This window comes from Podarcis melisellensis, assembly GCF_964234715.1.
Source record: "Podarcis melisellensis genome assembly, chromosome: 2".
NCBI classification, from domain to species: Eukaryota; Metazoa; Chordata; class Lepidosauria; order Squamata; family Lacertidae; genus Podarcis; species Podarcis melisellensis.
The window spans coordinates 122,311,671-122,336,514 of NC_138529.1; the positions used below are offsets into that span (position 1 = coordinate 122,311,671).

At 46.4% G+C, this 24,844-nt stretch overlaps 4 protein-coding genes across 6 annotated transcripts in view; 2 read left to right on the plus strand and 2 right to left on the minus strand.

Annotated features, from left to right (window-relative positions):
- Positions 1 to 24,844, minus strand: part of LOC309364399 (uncharacterized protein) — a 152,254-nt gene that overhangs the window by 108,612 nt on the left and 18,798 nt on the right. The gene's annotated exons all lie outside the window — the stretch shown is intronic.
- LOC309364383 (uncharacterized protein) overlaps positions 1 to 24,844 on the plus strand; it is a 155,808-nt gene that overhangs the window by 90,358 nt on the left and 40,606 nt on the right. The gene's annotated exons all lie outside the window — the stretch shown is intronic.
- Positions 2,383 to 6,788, minus strand: LOC309365000 (uncharacterized protein). 2 transcript variants are annotated; one of them, XM_081903083.1, is made up of 3 exons: positions 6,435 to 6,788; positions 5,212 to 5,289; positions 2,383 to 3,844 (listed from the first exon to the last, which is right to left on the minus strand). In XM_081903083.1, the coding sequence occupies exon 3, from the start codon at positions 3,664 to 3,666 to the stop codon at positions 2,581 to 2,583; it is 1,086 nt and encodes a 361-aa protein (XP_081759209.1). In that variant the 5' UTR covers positions 3,667 to 3,844; positions 5,212 to 5,289; positions 6,435 to 6,788; the 3' UTR covers positions 2,383 to 2,580. The 2 variants fall into 2 exon arrangements, with proteins under 2 accessions (XP_081759209.1, XP_081759208.1); XM_081903082.1 differs by having other exon boundaries at positions 6,395 to 6,788.
- LOC309364586 (uncharacterized protein) lies at positions 12,801 to 21,449 on the plus strand. Of its 2 annotated transcripts, XM_081902208.1 has the most exons (5): positions 12,801 to 12,882; positions 14,073 to 14,211; positions 14,344 to 14,470; positions 18,660 to 18,737; positions 18,927 to 21,449. In XM_081902208.1, the coding sequence occupies exons 2-5, from the start codon at positions 14,137 to 14,139 to the stop codon at positions 20,561 to 20,563; spliced, it is 1,917 nt and encodes a 638-aa protein (XP_081758334.1). In that variant the 5' UTR covers positions 12,801 to 12,882; positions 14,073 to 14,136; the 3' UTR covers positions 20,564 to 21,449. The 2 variants fall into 2 exon arrangements, with proteins under 2 accessions (XP_081758334.1, XP_081758335.1); XM_081902209.1 differs by lacking the exon at positions 18,660 to 18,737.

Here is a 24,844-nt window from a genome sequence, read left to right on the forward strand (position 1 = left end):
TTCTCTGGTTGGCCTCTGTTATTTTCTCCTACCAATAGGGAACCCACGTAAGGACTCTATATGGGCTCTTGGATACCCCATAAGGGAAAAAGGGCATGTTTTATTTACAGCACAACCAAGCACATACATAGAGCAGCACAGGAAGACCGACCTGAAACCATTTTGATTCCCAAACTGTCCCAATGTTTTCTCTGCAAGGTCAAAGGAAAATGGAAAAGCCTCCCCATTGTCTTTTCCTTCACAAATCTTGTCTTAAGGGTATATCTGTGTTTGAATAGGGTATGAGCCTGTGACATGGCCCAGGAACTAAGTATTTATCATTACAAAAGACTGGCCAGGCTCCCCAGGCAATCCAATCAAGTAACCTGCCAGACAGGAGATAAATGACAGGAGAAAAACAACATTAAAATTTCTGTTTTCCTTTTCTGTGATGTATGTATGATGTTTCTGGGGGTGGTCTTGATCTACAGGGTGGCAATTTCAAAAGTCTTTATAAGGCCTTGCACGCCATTTTTCTGGGTCCCTCCTCTCTCCTGCGGGCAAGGGGAGCACCCTGTTGCAACAGATCAATAGAGGCCAAGCCTACAGGCTGCTGTTTTGCTCCAAGTTATCCTGGTTGATGTCTTTGTTTTTGTCCAAGGGAGCCCTCGGATTTTTCCGTTAACACTTATAATAACACTATATAAGGGTTTCAAGATTACTTATCCTAATACATAGTAAGGTAAAGGGACCCCTGACCATTAGATCCAGTCGTGGCCGACTCTGGGGTTGCGACGCTCATCTCGCTTTAGTGGCCGAGGGAGCCGGAGTGCAGCTTCCGGGTCATGTGGCCAGCATGACTAAGCCGCTTCTGGTGAACCAGAGAAGCATGGAAATGCAGTTTACCTTCCCGCTGGAGCAGTACCTATTTATCTGCTTGCACTTTGACATGCTTTCGAACTGCTAGGTTGGCAGGTGCAGGGACCGAGCAATGGGAGCTCACCCCATCGCAGGGATTTGAACCTCTGGCCTTCTGATCGGCAAGTCCTAGACTCTGTGGCTTAACCCACAGCGCCACCCACATCCCATCCTAATACATACATGGTTACTAATAACCCACAACATTTTATATGAATTCATTCCCAATATCAATATATATGTCCAAACACAGTCTGCATCTATAGGCAATCCGTTCATGTGTTGCATCTTCTATCGTATCAGCCTCTTGGCAATCATTAGGGTGCAAAGAATCCATTTTTCTTGTCCTGTTGTCAACTTTCATTTTCAATTTTTGGGGATTGTTCAGCTGTGATTCTGAAATCATAGGCATTGGCACTGCTGTTCGCAGAAAAGGACTGGACTACATGGTTGTGAATTTTCCTCGATCTTTTAGTTTCATCTGATTTTTAACGGCTTTGAGGATTTTGGCAATCAAGCAGTGTTTGAATTTATGAAATAAATAAGCTAACTAAATATAATTCTGTTATTCTATCTGCCTTGCATCCAAGAAAAAGGTCCCAGGTTCACACACACCCCGGCATCTGGGAGAGACCCAAAGTCTGAAATCCCAGGTTGCTGCTGCCAGGCGGTGGAGACATTCCTGGCCTAGATCGACCAATTACCTGACTCCCTAGAAGGCAGCTTCCTGTGCATTGGGCCTGCTATTCTGTGCTTTCGGGGGGGGGGGAGAGGTTGGACTTTTGTGGCCCAACAAAGCATATTAATCCCAAGTCAAGGTACTGCAGTGGCTCCTGTGTGGGACCTGGGAGACCAGGGTTCAAATCAAATCCCTGGGAAACCTTGGGCCACCTGCTGTGTTTCAGCCTAGCCTACCTCACAGGGGGGTTGACGTGCGGATCAAAAGGGAGATGGAGAAGCGTCCAGGTCACCTCTACTTCCTTGGAGGAAAGGCGAGATACAAAGCAACAATTAATTTTCTAAATTAATGTACAACTTTACATTGAAACACCAGAATATCACATACACGGAATGAAATTAAATTTGTTCATCTCAAGGAAGAAGTGAACTCGAGGGAAAAACTATGCTGCGGACAGTAGGACGTGCACCCAGGGTTTGAATTTACAAGAAAGGAGATTCTGACTAAACATCAGAAAGAATTTTCTAGCAGTAAGAACAGAATGGATGCTTTAGTTGAGATTCCTGCATGGCAGTGGGTTGGACTAGCTAACCTGTGGGGGCCCATCCAACTCAATAATTTGAAGATTCTATGATTTAAATGTTTTTCTCCTGGAGAGTTCATGCACACAATGACTGGAGGAGTTTGTAAATAATACTCATGGTTTGACTGTTGCCAGCCTGACAAGTAAAGATTTATTTTCAATCAATTGGGTAATGCAGATATTTTTCTCACAAATAGCTAACCAGATACTGTGGTCAATGGAATTAAAAGCCACTAAGAGATCCAGCACAACCAGGAAACAGCTTTTACCTCTATCCCTAGCTCGCCAGAGATAATCAACCAGCGGCACCAGGGTGGTCTCAGTCCAATGGCAGGGCCTTAAACCCAATTGGGAAAATTTCAGTCTAAATGGTCCACATCCTCCAGATATGCCTGTATTTATTCTGCAACCAAACATACATTTAAATGGTTTTTTCCATGTGAGTTTCCTGATGTCTTCTAAGAGTTGTACTACTGCTGAAGCTTTTTCCACAATCCATGCATTTAAAAGGTTTCTCCCCTGTGTGACTTTGTAGATGTGCATTAAGGTTTGAACTCTGACAGAAGCATTTTCCACATTCAAAACATTTATATGGTTTATCTCCTGTATGAGTATATTGATGCATTCTTAGCGAATGTGTATGACGGAAGCATGTTCCACACTCCACACATTTAAATGGTTTTTCCCCTGTGTGAGTTCGTAGATGTATGGAAAGTTTTGCCCTTTCACGGAACGTCTTTCCACACTCTGTGCATTTAAATGGTTTTTCCCCTGTGTGAGTTAGTTTATGTCTTCTAAGGTTTCCACTCTCTCTGAAGCTCTTTCCACACTCTATGCATTTAAATGGTTTCTGCCCTGTGTGAGTTCGCTGATGGTTTTTAAGCTGTCCGCTTTGACTGAAGCTCTTTCCACACTCCATGCATTTAAAAGGTCTTGCCCCTGTGTTAGTTCTCTGATGTCTTTTGAGTCCTCCTCTCTCACTGAAGCCCTTTCCACACTCCATACATCTGTATGGTTTCTCCCCTGTGTGAGTGCGATGATGTGCATTAAGGTTCTTACTCATAAGGAAGCTCTTTCCACACTCCATACATTTAAATGGTTTCTCACCAGTGTGAGTGCGATGATGTGCATTAAGGTGATTACTCAAAAGGAAGCTCTTTCCGCACTCCATACATTTAAATGGTTTCTCACCCCTGTGAGTTTGCTCATGTATACAGAGGCATCCACTTTTTTTGAAGCATATTCTACACTCAAAACGTTTATATGATTTCTCTCCTGTATGAGTACATTGATGCATTTTCAGCGAATCTGTACGACCAAAGCATTTTCCACACTCCATACATTTAAATGGTTTCTCCCCTGTGTGAGTTCTCTGGTGTCTTCTAAGCGTTCCACTTTCTGTGAAGCTCTTTCCACACTCAATGCATTTAAATGGCTTCTCCTCTGTGTGAGTTCCTTGATGATGTGTAGGAGTTTCACTCCTACTGATGTCCTTTCCAAAATCCATACCTTTAAATGGTGTCTCCACTATTTCATTTCCTTGATGTGAACTAAGTGTGCTCACTGACTGAATCACATTGTATGTTCCACAAATTTAAATGATTTTTTCGTGATTCCTAATGAAAGTAGAGATTGCTCTGTCTGTCTTCTCTATTGCTTGCATTGGCGTAGGGGGAAAGGAAATCCTGTAGAAGAGAAGAAGAGTTTGGATTTGATATCCTGCTTTATCACTACCCGAAGGAGTCTCAAAGGGGCTCACATTCTCCTTTCCCTTCCTCCCCCACAACAAACAGTCTGTGAGATGAGTGAGGCTGAGAGACTTCAGAGAAGTGTGACTAGCTCAAGGTCACCCAGCAGCTGCATGTGGAGGAGCGGAGACGCGAACCCGGTTCCCCAGATTACGAATCTACTGCTCTTAACCACACTGGCTCTCCAAAGAAGAAACAAAAGAATATAACACACATCAAGTGCCTTTGGTACCTTCTCTTATTTTAACATCTCATACACTCTTCCTTCTTCTATGTGCCAATTGTTTAGGAAATGAAATAATGTCAGATAATAGCATTGCATCAACTTTTAATAATAATCTATTATTGTTAATAATGCAGCATGATCTAAGATACAGTGCTTCTCTAAAACTGGCAATTTAAATAAAGAGGTTCCTCACAGGAAAGGGAGCTGCTCTCCCTCCATGAACATGCCCTTTATTTCTCAGGTTCAGAATTCCTAATGACTTTTTTGTCCTTATCCCTTAAATGTTTGGTTGCAAGTCTCTCTGGGTAAGATAAAGTGACTAACAAATTCAATTAATCATAATAATGGACTACAACAGACATGTTCATCCGGTCGTGCGCGATCAACCAATAGATCATGTGAGTGATTCTGGTTGATCATGGGATTACTGGGATGGGCGTCAGTTGTGCAGCTCCCTTTGATGGGGAGGAGAGAGAAAGGGCTGGCTTTGGGGGGGGGGAGAGAGCTGCTTAAGGGGGAGGGGGCCTGGCTTGGGAGTGTGGAGAGATGACTGGCTCTTCAGAGAGAGAAGTTTTGCCTCCCTTTAATCCCCAACTGAAACTCCCCCCTCCTGCATCCAGTTAGCCACCTCCTTCCACCCACGCACCCCACTCCTCATTCCTCCAGTGACAATGGGTAGATCACTGCCAGTTTTTTATACTGGGAGTAGATCGCACTCTGTTGGGAGTTGGACGTGCCTGGACTACAGGAACCCCTGAATTTCAGTAGCAATCTTCCCTTAAATCCCAAAGACATGAGAATAAAGATAGTGGTTAATACTGGAAATCTGGTCAAATAGAGAGGAGGAGTGGGACGTAGTTATCTCTGCGTAAAGGTAAAAAAAAGATATCTCTGCCTACAAGCTTCATAGCAATGGGCAGGGAAGGGCGGACTGGAGGCAATGTCTCTCCACAGAAACATGGGTAAATGGGTGAAATTGCAGAAGACAAGCCAAAATTGGGTCATCCTCTCAATCCAGCAGGGCTTTTGATATGTTTTGACGTAGTGAAATGTCTCACTGCATACTGTAAGAGCTTACCTCTCAATTTCCCCTTCACGTTTCTGTATTTTTCTTTTTCTAGCAAAATGTGCTTGGACTTGTGAGTAAGAGTCTCTCCTGTGTGGAACAAGTAAAAGAGAAGTGCTGTTTATGTCATATGTGACTGTCAACGTCTTCAGAAACATTCATCTTTTGAAGCAAAACCAATAAAGTTCCTGGTGGCTCATTGGAGGGTAATAAACCGCAGCATCAGCTCACGAAATGTTACGGACAAAATTACAGCATTGCTATAAACGATAATCCCACCCACTCCCTTTCTCTCACACACAGTGTTTGTGGAATACTGCACTCTCACACACCTCGCCTGTAATACTGGCAATCCTTGGCCTGCATATGCACATGAATGTGTGTAAAGCCTCCAGTCACAAGCATTGTCTATCCTAATAATGGATCCTTTGTCCTTTTAAGCACCCCAGACTGTGAAGGTGCACACATTCACTGTCTTTGGGTGCTGGTGGATTGTGTCTCAGCTTGTAACTCCCTTTGAGAAAGGTATAGAAAGGCTGTCCATATATCTATTATATACAAATCCTGAAAGAATTTCCATAGCACCTCCAGCCATGTTTTTTTGAGTAGTGGACCACATTATCCCCTCAATTAACCATGCAGTGGAACTAAGGCTTAGAAATGAAACCCTGGGAGAGGCAGACGGGTTTTTTTCCGGTCCTTCCTGGAAGAGGATACCAGAAGCAAAGACCCCCTCTGGACAGCCCTCCCTCCTTCCTCTCAGGAACTTCCTGCCCTTTCCTCTCCTCTCCACCTGGACCAAAGGCCGCCCTTGGTGTAACGCAGAAGCAGCAGCAGCAGAGTCCCGCTTCTGGAGCCCCCAACAGCAGCTGGCTGGCCTGGGGGTGGGGGAAGGAGAGTCCAGCTTCCGGGAAGGAGGGGAGGGTGGGGAATTGGACCCCCTCCCATTTTCAGGGACCCCTCTCCCCAAGGCAGGTTTCTGGGCAGGAGGGAAAAGCCAAGGCAGCGTCTCCGGAGATTCCCCCGCCAGCGCCCTCCCTTCCGATGGGCAGCGTCTCTTTCTCTCTCTGCACCCCTTTGCCAATGCTGGACGGGGCTTTCCTCCCCCAGGGAGGCTTCCCTCCCTCCCCAGCTTCCCCTGCCCCCTCCGTCCCCAGTCTCTCCTGCGCCCAGGGACCCCCTTGGCACGGCTCACCCCTCGCCCTGCGCGCAGAATCGCTCTCGAGCGCACCGACCTCTCCATCCGGAGGAGCCTCCCAGGACGAGCGGGGAGGGGGGGGGAGGAGGTAAGAGACGGAAGTGGGGAGGGAGGGAGGGGTCTCTTCCCAGGCCTCTCTAGGCATCGCGGCTCTCTCGCTTCCGTAACCCCTTTCATGGACTCTCCTTCTGTCCAGCAAGAGGCGCGCCTCGCCACACGCGCGCAGCCAGGAGCTTCCCGAGGGATTCCTGCCAGGGGGAAACGGGGACGCGTCCCGAGGGGTGCTTCTTGGGGGGCCTGGGTTGAAAGCCATTCTCACAGGGATGGCCTTGGTGGCCATCTCAATTCCATTCCCGCAAAGGTGCCCAAGGGGTGCAGGGCAGCTGAGCACAGATTGGCCAGCCGGATTGTGATAATGATAATGATTTTATTGTTTGTATGCAGCCCACCTCAATGGGTTTCCCCAGCCACTCTGGACAGCTGCAAAAAAAGAAGCAAACACTTCCCTAACTGGTTTGTCAATGGGTGCCAACGAACTTCTTTTAGGACTGGTGTTATATGGTCCCTGAGGCCGCTCCCAGTCACCAGTCTAGTTGCCGCATTCTGGATTAGTTGCAGTTTCCGTGTCGCCTTCAAAGGTAGCCCCATGTAGAGCCCATTGCCGTAGTCCAAGGATAACCAGAGCATGCACCACTCTGGCAAGGCAGTTTGCAGGCAGGTAGGGTCTCAGCTGACATACCATGATAAAATAAATGATTAAGTTATTTTTATTATTAAACCTTTAGAAGGCGTCTGAAGGCAGCCCTGCATAGGGATGCTATTTAAGGTTTAATGTTTCATTATGTATTCATAAGAGGCTGGGTTGAAATAAATTGTTCTTGTTGTCCTTGTTACACCTTTTAAGGATAAAAAGAAACCTGTGTGATTCTTCAAATGATATGGTCTGCAATGCAGACCCTGCAGTTGTGGGTTCCTTACTTGGCAACTGGACTGTGTGATCCAGGTCCCTGCTAATTGGTCCCAGAAGAGGTGCTTTTGGGGGGGCGGGTGGAGAAGTCCCTTTGTCCTTTTCTTCCCCCTCCTCCCTCTCACCACCACCTTCCCAAATGCAGCATCTTATTTTTGTCCTCCTTTGCCACCCACCTCCCTTGCTCACTTTTCCAATTCCCCTTATTGCAATTTATAGACGCGGGCAGAATGTCCACTGTCACCCCTCCTCTCCTTTCCAACGCTCCTCCTCCCCACTCCCAGGCCTCCTTTTGTCCAATTGCCCAGGAAACATCTGATTTAGGGGGAACACTTCAGGTTTGTTTTGGACCACGGGGGCCCATAGAGCTACGAGTGGGAGAGCAGCCCCTGCCTTTGTTGCACAGTGGAGGAATATTTTTGTAGAAATTTCAGCTTTTATTAACACAGGCAAAAAGGTACTGTTGGCAGTGTTTACATAAACGATTACAAACTATTTTTATAAATGCTGCGATTCAAGGACTGGGAAAATATAAGCATTTTCCCATGACCTGCTTCCTAGAGGGAAGTGGTGTTAAAAAGCGTGGGGAGAGGATGGAGCCCTGAGACACCCCCTAAGTGAGTGCCCAGAGGTCCAAATGCTCATCCCCCCCAACATCACTTTCTGGACATGTCCCAGGACTAGGAGTTCAACCACTGCATAACCCTGCCCCTAACTCCCAACCCTCCTAGACCGTCTGTGAGGATGTGTCAGTATTTACACTGTCATTTAATTGGGAATGTATTTCACAAAGCAGAGGTAGCATTGGGGAAAGGAGGTGGCGCTTGTTTGGTTAATTCAGTTTGCTCTTTCTTGACTGCTGAGAGGGAGAGGTGAGAGGTGTGGGGACTTTGTGCCCATGATGACTGGAGGAGTTTGGAAATAATACTCGTGGTTCAACTGTTGCCAACCTGACCAGTAAAGCTTTATTCTCAACAAGTTGGGTAAGGTATATATTTTTATCACAAATAGGTAACCGAATACCGTGGTCAACGGCATTAAAAACCACGGAGAGATCCCGCAGAACCAGGAAACAGCTTTTACCTTTTTGCCCACCAGACATTATCAACCAGCACCAATCATTCCAAATCTATTTTCCCCTTCAAAGGGACTCCAGGAAGTTCCCAGAGGTGACAATTGCTTAGCTGATTGTTGGCCAAGGAAAGCCTAATCCCATCACCAAACTTGCCAAGGGGCCAGACATGCAAAGGAAGTTCTATTGTACTTTGGGCGGTGGGACTTCAGAGGTGTTTGCCTGTGCTAATCTTATACCTGGGTCTTGCCCTGACATGTCTGCTTATGCTAATCTTGTACCAAGGACTTGTCTGGACATGTTTGCCAAGGTTGAACTAGTGTAACCTCTGTCTACCCCTCCCCTTTGGTGACATGTCAGTGATGTAGCAATGATGCTGTACGAACTGTATTCTGGGATATGGTGGGAAAGTTCTAAAAGTCTTTGTCACCCCATCCTCAGAGTTCAAAATTCCTCTTTGAACCTATTGCGCAATAAATTTTTATCTACAGCCATTTGCTCCGGTTGGTGGCTGGACCCCTTCCTTTATTCCGCAGGGACCCGTGGGCCCTGCCCGACGAGCTGGGTGACTGAGCAGCCTCACACCTCGATTTTTCCGTAACAGCCAACAAGGCGGTCTCAGTCTGATGGCAGGGCCTGAAACGCAAGTGGAAGAAATGCAGTCCACATGGTCCATATCCTCCAGATGTGCCTGGATTTATTCTGCAACCAAACATACATTCAAATTGTTTTTCCCATGTGAGTTTGCTGATGTCTTCTAAGTGTTCCACTATTAATGAAGTTCTTTCCACAATCCATGCATTTAAAAGGTTTCTCCCTTGTATGAGTTTTTAGATGTACATTAAGGCTTCCACTCTGAATGAAGCATTTTCCACACTCAAAACATTTATATGGTTTATCTCCTGTATGCGTATATTGATGCATTTTCATTGATTCTCTCTGACTGAAGCATTTTCCACACTCAAAACATTTATATGGTTTATTTCCTGTATGCGTATATTGATGCATTTTCAGCGATTCTCTATGACGGAAACATGCTCCACACTCCATGCATTTAAATGGTTTTTCCCCTGTGTGAGTTCGTAGATGTATGGAAAGTTTTGCCCTTTCACAAAAGGTCTTTCCACATGCCATACATTTAAATGACTTTTCCCCTGTGTGAATTCGCTGATGTCTTCTAAGGTTTCCTCTACAATTGAAGCTCTTTTCACACACTATGCATTTAAATGGCTTCTCTTCTGTGTGAGTCAGTTGATGGCTTGTAAGGTTTCCACTATCACTGAAGCACTTTCCACATTCTATGCATTTAAATGGTTTCTCCCCAGTGTGAATTCGCTGATGTCTTTTAAAGTTTCCACTCTGACTGAAGGTCTTTCCGCACTCCATACAACTAAATGGTTTCTCCCCAGTGTGAGTTCGATGATGTGCATTAAGGTGCTTACTCAAGAGGAAGCTCTTTCCACACTCTGTACATTTATATGGTTTCTCCCCTGTGTGAGTTCCTTGATGTTTTGAAGGAATTCCACTCCCACGGAAGTCCTTTCTGCAATCCATGCCTTTAAATGGCATCTCCACTGTTGCAGTTCATTGATGTGAACTCATTGTGCTCCCTGACTGAATCACATTGTACATTCCGCATATTTAAATTCTATCTTTTTTATTCCTAATGAAATCTCTGATGGCGCCTCCGAATTCTGACTGCCTTCTCCATCACCTGGTTGGGAGTTGGGGGAAAGGAAATCCTGTTAAAAGGGAACAAAGCAATGGCACCTTCTCTTGTGTTAACATTTGTTTAACATTTCACACATGCTCCCTTCGCCTGTGTTCCTGTTTAAAAAAATGAAATCCAGCCCCCTGCAATACACGAATCTTTTGCCCCACATGGGTCTCCAAGTCACTTCCCTGAGATTAAGAGTCTTATGCTTTACTGACTGAGCTGAGTTTAAAAGCTTTACTTCCAGGAACTTGATTTAAGTGTTACAGAAAGAGTAAACAGTACATTGCCTCAGGTATGCAGGCCTCTTCTTACCCACTCTGGTCTCATTATAAGGCCCTGAGGTAGCATATATTTGCCAAAAACTAGATTTTCCACTAAAAAATAATAATCAAAATTAATTCTGCCTAGGGTTTCCCCTGAGATGTTGCCGATTTAGCCAAATTCCCTCACGATGCCATTTTTACACCCCAAAACCAAGGACATGTGAGGAATTTTCCTGATATATGGGAAGCCTAACTCTGACCCTCTCTTTCCTGCTTGCTGCATCTTCCACAACACCTGTAGGAAATTGTGTCTGCCTGCAAAACAACTTGACATTTTGAAATTCTATCCAAAGACCGTGGTTCAGCTCCCAGAAAGGGAGGCTCCCAGAAATGTGAGGGGGGGTGTCATTTGGACCCTCCCCCTTTTTCAGGGATCCATCTCTCCACGGACTTGGAGCAGAGTTAGATTCCTAGGCAAGAGGGAGAAGCCAAGGAAGACCCCTCCAGATAAGGGTGCCAACTTGAATAAAATATGGGGTAAAAAGTAAAGGGACCCCTGACCATTAGGTCCAGTCGTGACCGACTCTGGGGTTGCGGCACTCATCTCGCTTTATTGGCCAAGGGAGCCAGCGTACAGCTTCTGGGTCATGTGGCCAGCATGACTAAGCCACTTCTGGCAAACCAGAGGAGCGCACGGAAACACCGTTTACCTTCCCGCTGGAGCGGTACCTATTTATCTACTTGCACTTTGACGTGCTTTTGAACTGTTAGGTTGGCAGGAGCAGGGACCGAGCAACGGGAGCTCACCCCATTGCGGGATTCGAACCGTCGACCTGATCACCAAGTCCTAGGCTCTGTGGTTTAACCCACAGCGCCACCCGCGTCCCTAAAATATGGGGGGGGTTAATTAAAAAATTAAGGTCTTATATATATAATAAATGTTAATAAATGTACCAACAAAGCACATACATAGATATGTGGACCACATGTCTGGAGCAGAACAGGAAGACCCACCTGAAACCATTTTGACTCCCAAATTGACCAAATGTTTTCTCTGCAAGGAGGGAGGGGGTGAGGGAACCTTCCCATTGTCTCAGGAATTGGGTAATCACCATTTCAAAGGAATGGGCACACTACCAGGAAAGGCAATCAGATTAGGCATTATCAGATAACCTGGCAAACAGGAAAAACAAGAACATTCAAATTTCTGTTGTAGACCGCCTTTTCTGCTATGTATGTATGATGTAAGGAGGGGTGGTCTTGAGCTCCAGGGCAGGGAATTTAAAATGTCTATACAGGGGCAGGCACACATTTGTTTTGGATACTCCTCCCTGTGAGGGAAGCACCCTGTTGCAACAGCTTTAATAAAGATCAGGCTTACTAGCTGCTTTGCTTCTCAATATTCTCTGGTTGGCCTCTGTTATTTTCTCCTACCGATAGGGAACCCACGAAAGGACTCTATATGGGCTCTTGGGTACCCCATACGGGAAGAAGGGCAGATTTCGTTTACAACAGGGGGCTACATAATTGATCACGACACAGCGTGCATACACCATTTGAATGGCAATGCCAATCAACTCGGGCGGGGGGGGGAGCAGCCCCCTCAAATATTTTATGGGGAGGGGCGAAGGGACCTCGGCTCCCCGATAGCGCACAAGGTGGAGACGTCCCTCCGAAAGGCCACCTTTCCCGTTCTCTGTCTCCAGCCCGCCCCCGGCCAGTGCTCACTGGACTTATCTTGTTCTTGCCCCGGGGATGCTTCCATGCCCCCCAGCCCCTCCCCCGCATCCTCTGCCCTCCCTGAAGCTCCCCTGCGCCCAGAAACCTCCCTTGGCACATCTCACTCCTCGCCCTGCGCGCCACGTCTCTCCCGAGCGCGCCCACATCTCCATTCGCAGGAGCATCGCAGGGAGTGGGGGGGGGAGCAGGGGGGTCTCTATCCGGGCGTCCCTCGCGTCCTTTAACCCTTACGTGGACTCCCTCTCTCCGTCTCTGCAGCCCAAAGGGACCCCCCAAGGCGCACCACGGATGCGCCTCGCAGCGCGCGCGGAGCCCGGAGCGCCCCGGGAGATTCCTGCGGAGGGGACACACCGGCCGACGCGTCGCGAGGGGTCCGGAACCCGCAGAGGGTTCGGGGTCCCGGTTCGACTTCCCTTTAGGGTGCTCGCAAGTACCTGCTCTCTCCCAACCCCTCCAGCAAAACAGGAACAAGTGAAACGTAGAAGGCTCACCTTCTTCCACCGCCGTTTTTTCAGAGGGGGGGGGGGGTCTCTTTGGCTGCCGCTGCCGGGGATCGAACCTGCGACCTTCTCACTAAATAAACGCGATTACATAGAGCTTTCCTTGCGGGGATCAGGCAGGAAGGTTTTTTTGCAGGGGGAGGGGGGAGGGAAATGGCAACGTTGGAGGGGGGGTCTCCATGCAGAGCCCCAGAAGAGAAGCTGGCCGGTTGAAGGGGAGAAAGAGGTGCAGCATATTTGGGCGTGGGAGGAGGGTGAAGGATTTGCTTTTCCTCCCCCTGAATCTACAAACAGGGCAGCTGGGAGGGGAGGGGAGGAAGGATTTGGGGAGGGGGGTGAGAGGCAAGTAGGTTCCGTGGGGGGGGGGGAATCCAGGCAATCCGGCTGCAAAACAGGGCCCTCTTCCCCCAACAGGGTTTGCATTGCAAGATCCTCTTTGAAGCAGAGAGATTAAGCCAACATCCCTAGGGGATAGGAGGGGGCGAGGTGGGGGGGGCTGCCTGAGACAAACCCGCCCCCATGCAACCTAACTGCAAATAGGTTGGCAGCCCCCATCTTGTGCAAGCTTGGTCGGTCCTACTACTTTCAAAGGGGTTGCAGCCCCATTCCACCTAGTGATGCTCAGTTGAACAGCCTCCATCTCCCCTCTAAACACTGACCCCTCCTGCCCGCCCACCCCCTCCACCGCTCCTTCCAGCTTCTGCCTCAGTGGGCTCCGGGGGGGGGGTCTGCTTTGGTGCAGGGGAAACAGCTGGAGAACAGAGACACCTTTTGATTTGGAGAGTGGGAGAGCTTGAAGTAGATGGGGGGGGGTGAGAGAGAGAGGACAATGTCAAGGGAAATCGGCCTCTGGAGCTTCCTTAGTAAGAAAGAGGCTGATGTGAGAAGGAGGCAAAAGGAAACAATAATTTGCCTATTGAGAAGGGTAAGCAAATTCCAGATAATGTCTACCTTTGCTTAATATTTGTTCCCTGTCAAAGGTATGCCATCTGTGTAAGGTCCTGGGCCACAGGGAGGTTAGGCTGGCCTTGACCAGAGCCAGGGCTTTTTCGGCTGTGGCCCCAATCAGGTGGAACGCTCTGTCACAAGAGGCTAGGGCCTTGCAGGATTGACATCTTTCCACAGGGCCTGCAAGACAGAGCTGCTCCACCAGGCCTTTGGCCAAGGCACAGTCTGCCCCCTCCTTCGGTAATCCTCACAGAACTCTTGCCCAATGGTTGCCATTAATTTGACTTTGAAATGATATTAAAATGAATTGATTTTGGAATGTTGTGTTACTTTTATTGTTGTTAGCCGCTCTGAGCCCGGCTTCAGGGTGGGATATAATTATTATTATTATTATTATTATTATTATTATTATTATTATTTGTCTCCCACCCTAAATAAATCTGTCGTTCTCCATTGCTCACATCAAAGACCTGCTCCCTGCTTTGAAGTGCATCTTGGCAACAGGTGAGGGAGTCCCAGAAGTGGAAGCGCAATGGCCTTCAAGACCCCCTCTGAACGGTCTCTTCTTAAAGGTGGAGTGGAAAGAGGAGCCAGGCAGCTTCCTCAGGTAGGGAAAGAGCAACGGGAGCAGGGAGGAGGGAAGAGGCACAGATGGGACCACCCAGCCTCCCTCTGTGTTGAGTGGGGATGATGGGGATCTAAGAGAAGCTCTGTTTTCTTCTTCTTCTTCTTCTTCCAGGCCCTCTTGACCTTTGAGGAGGTGGCTGTGTTTTTCACGGAGGAGGAGTGGGCTCTGCTGGATCCAGGCCAAAGAGCTCTGCACAAGGAAGTCATGCAGGAGAATTATGAGATGGTGGCCTCTCTAGGTAAGGGCAGATTTTTATTCCTCCTGGCTGCTAGACGTTGGAGGTGTGAATCTCCTATTTGAGCCATTCATTCATGCCATGTAGGAACAAGCAGTAACCATCAAAAGACCTCTTCTCAAAGCAGTTGTCTTCTATTCTTTTTAAGCCACCCAAGTTTGTGGCCATCACTGCCCCCTGTGGGAAAGTTCCCTAGTTTAACTATTCACCCTGTTTGGAAGGACCTACAGTGGTGCCTCGCAAGACGAAAAGAATCCGTTCCGCGAGTCTCTTCGTCTTGCGGTTTTTTCGTCTTGTGAAGCAAGCCCATTAGCGGATTAGCGCTATTAGCGGGCTAAGCGGATCAGCTGATAAGCGGCTTAGCGGATCAGCTGTTAAGCAGCTTAGTGGCTTAGCGGATCAGCTGTTAAGCGGCTTAGCGGCTTGGGAAAAAAAGGGGGGGAACCCTGCAGGAACTCGCAAGACATTTTCGTCTTGCGAAGCAAGCCCATAGGAAATTCGTTTTGCGAAGCACCTCCAAAACGGAAAACCCTTTCGTCTAGCGGGTTTTCCGTCTTGCGAGGCATTCGTCTTGCGGGGCACCACTGTACTTTTATCTGTCCTCAACCTTCCAACATTCTGTCATGTGACAAAGACACATGAGAGCAGAAGCAGCAAAGCACGCTGGGAAGTGCTGGGTCTGCGCCATCATTTGGGCCTACTAAAGTTATTCAGGCCTAACTGCTAAATGCTGAGTCACTCTGACATGTGACTCATTCTCCTTATAAGTAGCAGCCATTTTCTCTCTGTGTTCTCTGTAAGATTTCAGTCAGAGTCAGTCTCCCTCAGTTATGAGCAGAGTCAGTATGTAACCTCAGTTGTTGTGGGAATTTATGTATAGGTTGGGGGGTTTGCACATGCAGATATCATGCACATGCAGCCCACTACCAAAATCAGCACAATCACTTTTGTGACTTTTGTGATTTGTCCCAACAAAACACTTCGTCACAGTTTCTTCCTATCTATTCAAAGGGCCTCTGCTGCACGATACCAAGTGTAAGAATTCACTGATCAATGTATCTCTGTACTGGCTCACTGGGAAAACTTCAGAAATTCATATAGACAGGTGAGCTCAGCTCCTCAGCAGCCCCTCTGCCTGAGTGATAATTCCTGGCATCCTGATACCTGAGTGCCAGACAGGTAGCCATTCCAGAAATAGCAAACCCAGATGAAGACAAAAGGGTGGGATTAACTTGGCTGGAAAACAGGGAAATGTAAATATTTTTTTGTTACACTTGATGGGTGTTTGGTGGAGGGCAAGGGGTAGTGTCCAGGATGCTCATGGGGTAGTGTCCAGGATGCTCAGATTACTGCCACCAGACCTCCCTTGTCATGATGTAACCATGATGTAGTTTGGAGGGGGTGTAACATGGGGATTAAAGGTAAAGGGACCCCTGACCATTAGGGCCAGTCGTGGCCAACTCTGGGGTTGCGGTGCTCATCTCGCTTTTCTGGCTGAGGGAGCCGGCGTACAGCTTCTGGGTCACGTGGCCAGCATGACTAAGCCGCTTCTGGCAAACCAGAGCAGCACACGGTAACGCTGTTTACCTTCCTGCAGGAGCGGTACCTATTTATCTACTTGCACTTTGATGTGCTTTCGAACTGCTAGGTTGGCAGGAGCAGGGACCGAGCAACGGGAGCTCACCCCGTCGCGGGGATTCGAACCGCCAACCTTCTGATCACCAAGTCCTAGGCTCTGTGGTTTAACCCACAGCACCACCCGCGTCCCTTACATGGGGATTAGCATCTAATAAAAGTTGGGGTCTTCTTTTGTTTGGGGCTTCCATCTTGTTCCACCTTGTGGCAGGTGGGAGTCCTGTCGCGACAGTCTTCAATAAAGACCAAGCCTACTGGCTGCTGTTTTGCTCTGGTATTCCTGGCTGGTGTCCTTGTTTTTTGTCCAAGGGAGCCCTCAGATTTCTCCGTTAACACAGTCAAACTGTTTGGAACCATGTTGCTTATGAAGAAGTTTATTTTAACTCAGTAAAGCTCTTATTCTTTCACTTGAAAACTCTGCATTATTAATTTACGCTGCGCGTCACATTCAGCATAAAGGAGTTGCTGCATCCCCTTCATCGTTTTCGTTGTCCATTACCAAACCTCCTCCAACTTTATACTTTTTCGTTTGGAGGTAAGGCGGCCAGAACTGCACACAGTATTCCAAATCAAAATATTAAAATGCTACAAAGCCAGTTTGCAATGTTAATAAATCAAGAAGTGGAATGGAAAGAATGGAACAGAAAAATTTCGAACGTGCTAATAAATCAGGAAAATGGTTGGCTTGGCAGATTAAAAAAAGAAAACCGCAAAATACAATAAATAAAATTACAGTGGAAGGAAAATAAATAGAAAATCCGAAAGAAATCAGGAAAGGATTTGTGAATTTTTATAGACAGCAGATTTTTTCAGCAGGGGGCCGGTCCACTGCCCTTCAGACCTTGCGGGGGGCCGGACTATACTTTGTGGGGAAATGAACAAATTCCTATGTGCCACAAATAACCCAGAGATGCATTTTTTAAAAAAGGACACATTTTACTCATGTAAAAACATACTGATTCCCGGACCGTCCATGGGCCGGATTTAGAAGGCGATTGGGCTGGATCCAGCCCCCGGGCCTTAGTTTGCCCATCCATGGATTAGAATCATAAGAGTTGGAAGGGACCCCACAGGTCATCTAGTCCAGGGACAGATGTTAAATTAACCAGCCCTGTCACTTCCATTCCCTTTTTCTAAAAAATTAAATGAAAAATTATTCCATTGGCTACTTTCCAATCGTCAGATATGTCCAAGGGACAAATTACATACCGAATATAAGCTGCACCCGCAAATAAGCCGCACGTTTAAAATTCATGGGGTGGGGGAGATAAAAAGACAATACCTGAATATAAATCGCTCCCTTAGAATTCAGCAGGCACTCACACACGTTCCATTTTACTGTATGTCTGTTTCAGCTGCAATATCATAAAAGTCATTTTTTGTAATATTGCAAATTTAAGCCGCACTTTAACTTTTCACTGTTGGGGGGGGGGGGAGTGCGGCTTATATTTGGGCCAATATAAGCTCCTGAAAAAGGCTAACTACAGTGGTACCTCTAGTTACGAACTTAATTCATTCCGGAGGTACGTTCTTAACCTGAAACCGTTCTTAACTCGAGGCGTGCTTTCGGTAATGGGGCCTCTTGCTGCCACTGCACCACCAGCACATGATTTCCGTTCTTATCCTGGGGCAAATTTCTCAACTTGAGGTAACTCTTCCAGGTTAGTGGAGTTTGTAACCTGAAGCGTTTGTAACCTGAGGTGTTTGTAACTTGAGGTACCCCTGTAGTTTATAATAATAATAATAAATAATAATAAATTTTATTTATATCCCGCCCTCCCCAGCCGAAGCCGGGCGCAGGGCGGCTAACAGCAATAAAACAGTACAAAATTATTATTATTATTATTATTATTATTATTATTATTATTATTATTTTCAACACACTTTTAAGAGTACAGTTATATATTGGGTTACAGACACTTCAGGTTGCGCGTTTTTGGGTTACAGATGCACCGAAACCAGGAAGTACCAGAAAGGGTTACTTCTGGGTTTTGGCGCTCGCACATGCGCTAAATCACACTTTACGCATGCGAAGCGCCGAATCACAACCCGCGGGTGCGCAGACGGGTTGCAAACGCTGTGGGTTGTGAACGTGCCTCCCGCATGGATCACGTTCGCAACCCAAGCATCCACTGTACCTGTTTCCCTGGAGTTCTTTAGTTTAGCATGGGTCAGTGACAAATTTTCAAGTGATGTATCTGGTCCGGTTATGTGATCCCTTTTCATTGGATCATTGAAATGTAGAGTTGGAAGGGACCCCAAAGGTCATCTAACCCAACCCCCTGCAATGCAAAAATCTCAACTCAAGCATCCATGACAGATGGCCACCCAACCTCTGCTTAAGAACATGCAAGGAAGGAGAGTCCATAACCTCCAGAGAGAGACTGTTCAATTGTCGAACAGCTCTTACCGTCAGAAACATCTTCCTGATGTTTAGTCGGCATAATATTATTATCATTTTGTATCTTGGATTTGAGGTCATAGGTATATGCATTGATTTGAAATGGCTTTATATTTTGTGGCCCAAAGTAACTAATATTGTCTCTTTCCCTGAAAGAATCAGACCTCAACTCCTGTTGGGAAGAAATACAAGATCCATTTCTCCATAATCCCAAAGAAGGGGCGATATCAGCAGGTAGGTGCTTAGCTGAGACTGTAGGATATTCAGAAGCTAACTTCAGATTCAGCTGAGGAGGGAGAGAAGTAGGGAGACATGCTTGAAAATGGTAAAATTGGAGAAGCTGAGAACTGGGCCTGAATTACAATGAGAGTCTCTGCTTTATCTTGCAATTTAAATGGCATTTTTTTTTCTGCCTCAAAACAGGTAATGGGCAGAAGAGTGATAAATCTGATGAGCCATCCATGGTGTCTGTAGAAAACATGGAGCATGAAGCACAGAAAGAGACCTTTGTAAATCAACAATCAACCGAAAAGCATGTAGGAAATATGTGGAAGAACTGGAAAAAGAACTCCCTTACTACTCAGGATATTGGTGTCCATGTATCCCTGAATCCACAGGAAGAATGCACAGGAAGTAGCAGTGTAGAGTGTGGAAAGAGCTTCAGTCAGAGTGGAAGCATTAGTTTACATCAAGGAACCCAAAGAGGGGAGAAAATGTTTAAGTGCACAGAGTGTGGAAAGAGCTTAAGCAGTGCTGGTAACCTTGTCAAGCATAAAAAAACCCACACAGGGGAGAAACCGTTCAAATGCATGGAGTGTGGAAAGAGCTTCAGCCAGAGCGGAAACCTTATTGCACATCAAAGAACCCACACAGGCGAGAAACCATTTAAATGTATGGTGTGTGGAAAGTGTTTCAGTCTCAATCACCATCTTATGTTACATCAAAGAACCCATACTGGGGAGAAACCACATACATCCATGGAGTGTGGAAAGAGCATCTGTTCGAGTAGTGTCCTTATTGTGCATCAAAGAACCCAAACCGGGGAAAATCCATTTAAATCTATGTTGTGTGGAAAGAGTCTCAATCACCATCTTACTTTACATCAGAGATCCCACACTGGGGAGAAACTGCATAAATGCAGGGAGTGTGGAAAGAGCTTCAGTCATAGGAGTAACCTTAGTTTACATGAAAGAACCCACAATGGGGAGAAACCATTTGAATGTATGTTGTGTGGAAAGAGCTTTAGCCAGAGAGGAAACCTTACTGCACATCAAAGAACCCACACAGCAGAGAAACCATTTAAATGTATGGTGTGTGGGAAGAGTTTCGCTTTTAGTCACTCTCTTACTTTACATCAAAGAACCCACACCGGGGAGAAACCGTTTGAATGCATGGAGTGTGGAAAGACCTTTAATTGTAGGAGTGCACTTACTGTACATCAAAGAACACACACTGGGGAGAAACCATATGAATGCATGGAGTGTGGAAAGACCTTTCGTCGTAGGAGTAACCTTACTTTCCATCAAAGAGCCCACACCGGGGAGAAACCATTCAAATGTATGGAGTGTGGAAAGAGCTTCAGACATAGCGGAAGCCTTACTGCACATCAAAGGACCCACACTGGGGAGAAACCATTTCATTGTATGGAGTGTGGAAAGAGTTTTAGTCTCAATTATTATCTTACTTTACATCAAAGAACCCACACTGGGGAGAAACCATTTTTATGCATGAAGTGTGGAAAGAGCTTCACTTGTAGGAGTGCGCTTACTGTACATCAGAGAACCCACACTGGGGAGAAACCGTTTGAATGCATGGAGTGTGGAAAGGGCTTCAGTTGTAGGAGTGGACTGACTGTGCATCAAAGAGCTCACACAGGGGAAAAACCATTTCAATGCCTTGAGTGTGGAAAGAGCTTCCATCGTAGGAGTAACCTTACTTTACATCAAAGAACCCACACTGGGGAGAAACCATTTAAATGTATGGAGTGTGGAAAGAGCTTCAGCCAGAGTGGAAACCTTGCAACACATCAAAGAACCCACATAACAGAGAATGGAGCATGAGAAGAGCTGCAATGTACTATGATGTAAGGTTTTGTTCCTGCTTGGTGAGAAAAAACTGTCAGCAGTGAAGCCTAATGGAACCGAACTGCCAAAATTACAATGTATGGCAGCTGTGTTTCATCTTAGAGTTATGCAAAGTAATCAATGCCCATTCATAGCCGCCATAATTGATTATAAGGGGGAAAGAAGAAATTCCTAGCACTGCTATGTTAAGTGTCTGAGGCAGTATCCTCACTCTGCCTAATGTTTGGGCTGGCCCTGTTTGAAATTTGGAATGGGGCACAGATTTGGTGTAAATCCAAGTGATGGAGAAGGAGAGAAGACAAAGCGTAGCTACTTGGTCAGAGGTGTGGCTAAAGGCACTGTTCTACTGCCATCACCCTTTCCTTTAAGGAAAACGGTCACATATCTCAGGTATCACAAGGCGACTACAAGCAACGACTGATTGACATGCATTTGATATGTGCATCATGCATCGTGACAAGCCGGAAGGGGGCAGATTGGGGGGGGGGCAGAGGCACCTGTGTGATGGATTCACAAAAGAGGCCGCTGAAAACATTTTACAAGCAGGTTTTTATCCTGTTTCAAAAAACCCCTTTTTTCCTCTCCCCCTTCATAGGTTTACATAGAAATGTTTCTCTTGTTCCCTGGCTCTGTTCCTGGAAGAGAGTTTGCAACAAGCTAAATGTGCTATTGCCAAGGTCAGTTGGCCTGAGAGCGAAAGGCATTGTTTTAATTCAGCTACCTTTGTTACATAGAAAATGCTTAGCTAAAAGCTTTTGTAGCCTTAGAGAAAATGAAAAGTGCAGTTTGAAAAGTGCTTGAGGCTTTGAGGCCTGGTTGGGGGGGGAGGAATTCACAAACAGTTTTTAAGGGTAACCTAACTGACTGTTAGGTTAGTTTTTAAGGGTAACCTAACTGACTGTTAAGGGACGCGGGTGGCGCTGTGGGTAAAAGCCTCAGCGCCTAGGGCTTGCCGATCGAAAGGTCGGCGGTTCGAATCCCAGCGGCGGGGTGCGCTCCCGTTGCTCGGTCCCAGCGCCTGCCAACCTAGCAGTTCGAAAGCACCCCCGGGTGCAAGTAGATAAATAGGGACCGCTTACTAGCGGGAAGGTAAACGGCGTTTCCGTGTGCAGCTCTGGCTCGCCAGAGCAGTGATGTCACGCTGGCCACGTGACCCGGAAGTGTCTCCGGAAAGCGCTGGCCCCTGGCCTCTTAAGTGAGATGGGCGCACAACCCCAGAGTCTGTCAAGACTGGCCCGCACGGGCAGGGGTACCTTTACCTTTTTAACTGACTGTCCCCCTTCAATTGTTAGTCAGGAAATGTTCACTTCCACAACAGGAAATGTCTGCTCCTCCAGACTGCTGTGCCTGCACTTTCGACCCCTTACTTCATGTGTGCAGGCAATCTTTGAAGGGAGACTGCTTGTGCATTTATGATTACAAGTAGGGGCAGGGTGTACTGTGTCCAGGGCAGCTGTCTACCAGCTCCATCTGGTACGCAGGCTGAGACCCTACCTGCCCGCAGACTGTCTCGCCAGAGTGGTGCATGCTCTAGTTATCTCCCGTTTGGACTACTGCAATGCGCTCTACGTGGGGCTACCTTTGAAGGTGACCCGGAAACTACAACTAATCCAGAATGCGACAGCTAGACTGGTGACTGGGAGTGGCCGCCGAGACTGTGTAACACTGGTCCTGAAAGACCTACATTGGCTCCCAGTACGTTTCCGAGCACAATTCAAAGTGTTGGTGCTGACCTTTAAAGCCCTAAACGGCCTTGGCCCCGTACATCCGATGGAGTGTCACCACCCCCATCATCCAGACTAGACACTGAGGTCCTCACCTGAGGGTCTTCTGGTGGTTCCCTCACTGTGAGAAGTTACAGGGAACCAGGCAGAGGACCTCTTGGTTGTGGCGCCCTCCCTGTGGAAGACCCTCCCATCAGATGTCAAGGAGATAAACTTTTAGAAGGTATTGTTTAGGGAAGTTTTTAGTGTCTGAGGTTGTAATGTGTTTTTAATATTCTGTTGGGAGCCGCCCAGAGTGGCTGGGGAAATCCAGCCAGATGGGCGAGGTATTATTATTATTATTATTATTATTATTATTATTATTAATTGTTATTATTATTTCCCCCTTTCCTCCAAGGAGGTCAAGGTGACCTCTGTGGTTCTCCACCTCCCTTTTTATCCTCACAACCACCCTGTGAGATAGGCTGTGCTGTGCTGCAGTGGGTGGCCCAAGGTCACCTAGTGATCAGATGGTAACCCTGGTCTCCCAGGTCCAACATGGGAGCCACTGCAGCACCTTGACATGGCATTAATACATTTCGTTAGGCCTCAGAAGTCCAACTTTTTTTCTGGAAAGCAGCTCCAATGCACAGCAAGCTGCCTTCTAGGAAGTCAGGTAATTGGTTGATCTAGGCCAGGAATCTCTTCACTGACTGGCAGCAGCACCCGGGATTTCAGATGGGTGATTCTTCCCATATGCTGATGGTCCCCTTTCCATCTCTCCCAACAGACGTGGCTTCGAACAGGGGAACCAGTCGCCACTTGCCCTCAGCGCCCAACGCACTTCCTGGCCAACTTTGTTGCTTTAGGAATATATTTTGCATCTTTTTCTTTTAAATAGTAGCATAGGCTAGCATTTTATCTTCTTTTATTTTTTAAGAAGTAGAAGCACTGCTGCGTGTCGCCCTCGTAAAAGGAAGGGTTCTCTGCTCCCCCGGGGGTGGACTTAAAATGTAGCGATTTGAACAGGCATGATGTGGGCGCAGCTGATCGCCATGGCGGACAAACAGGAAGTCGACAAATGTAGATATTTTAGATTTAGAAGGTCCTAAGAATAGGTTTGGATGGCATGCATATTTATGGTTCGAAAAAACAAAGATGCATAAAGCTTTTCAGAATCATACACGTATTTTTCGCTCTATAGAACGCACCCGACCAAAGCACACACCTAGTTTTTTGAGGAGGAAAACAAGAAAAAAATATTCTGAATCAAATGTTGTATAAACTACTGTATTTAATAAACAACCGGTATATCAGAATCATATTACAGCCATGTAAAGTGAACAGCAGTCAACAATGGCATTAAGAACCATCATCACTGTCATTAACAAATGAAGAGAGACTTTAAGGTTTGAGTACTCTTCTAGTCTTCTGTGAACCCCAAGAGCTCATCACTGCTAAAGGAAGAATTTATGAAGCTCAGTTGCTCACAATCACTGACATCACTTTCTTCGCTATCTTCATGTAAAATACCATCTTCGTACCCATCCAAAGCATTGCTAATGCCACATTTTTTCCTCTCAGTCCTCTTCCTCCCCTCTCTCAGCGAACAGCCTGCCAGCTGCTCGCAAACATTCCCTTTACTTGAATTACAGTCAAGAAACAGCTGAGCAGAGCCTCTCACCGGTGGGCTTGGGAGGCTTTCCTCCCCACTTTTTTCTCCCCCTCCCCAAGCAGCACGGTCCCCTTTTCCAGCCTCCTCCTCCTCCATCCCTTTCACCCAAACTCCTCAGGTGACGTCTGCAATTTCTTCCCTTCGCGGCTCCCTCTCCTTTGCCCTCTACCATGACTCTCCACTCACGACAACCTACGGTACCTCCAAAGTACTTAACCCGAGGTAATATTTCTGGGTTAGTGGAGTCTGTAACCTGAAGCGTATGTAACCTGAAGCATATGTAACCTGAGGTACCACTGTATCCCTGAAAAAATTGAATATGAGAAGTAATTGGCCAACATATAAAGGTCTGTTAAGTTGAAAATCACTTAAGATTAAAAGACTTTGAAGCTATAAAGGAGGCTGTAATATATTGGTCACAGTATTAGCAATTAAATGATATTTTTAAGATATATAAAAAGAAAGGTTTTAGTTATGAGATACCAAGATTCCAATAACAACTTCTAGAAAACAATATTAAAATACTGTCAAAAATGTCTAACTTGCTCCTGGAATGAAACACAAAAGATGAAAAGGTTAAATCGGTAACAATAAATTGGGCAAAGAATTTAGGACATAACATACAGCTGGCAGATTGGGAGATTTGAGGTTTACAACATGTATGCTGAAAGAAAATTGTATGAAAATGATGTATCGGTGGTATTTGACTCCTACTAAGTTAACTAAAAGGTACAGAACAAGTTCAAATATCTGCTGGAAGTGTAAGGAAAAGGAAGGAACCTTTTATCACATGTGGTGGACAGGTAATAAAATCATTTTGGGAAATGGTATATAATGAATTGGAAAAAAAGTTTTAAATAATTTTTCTTTAAAAAAAAA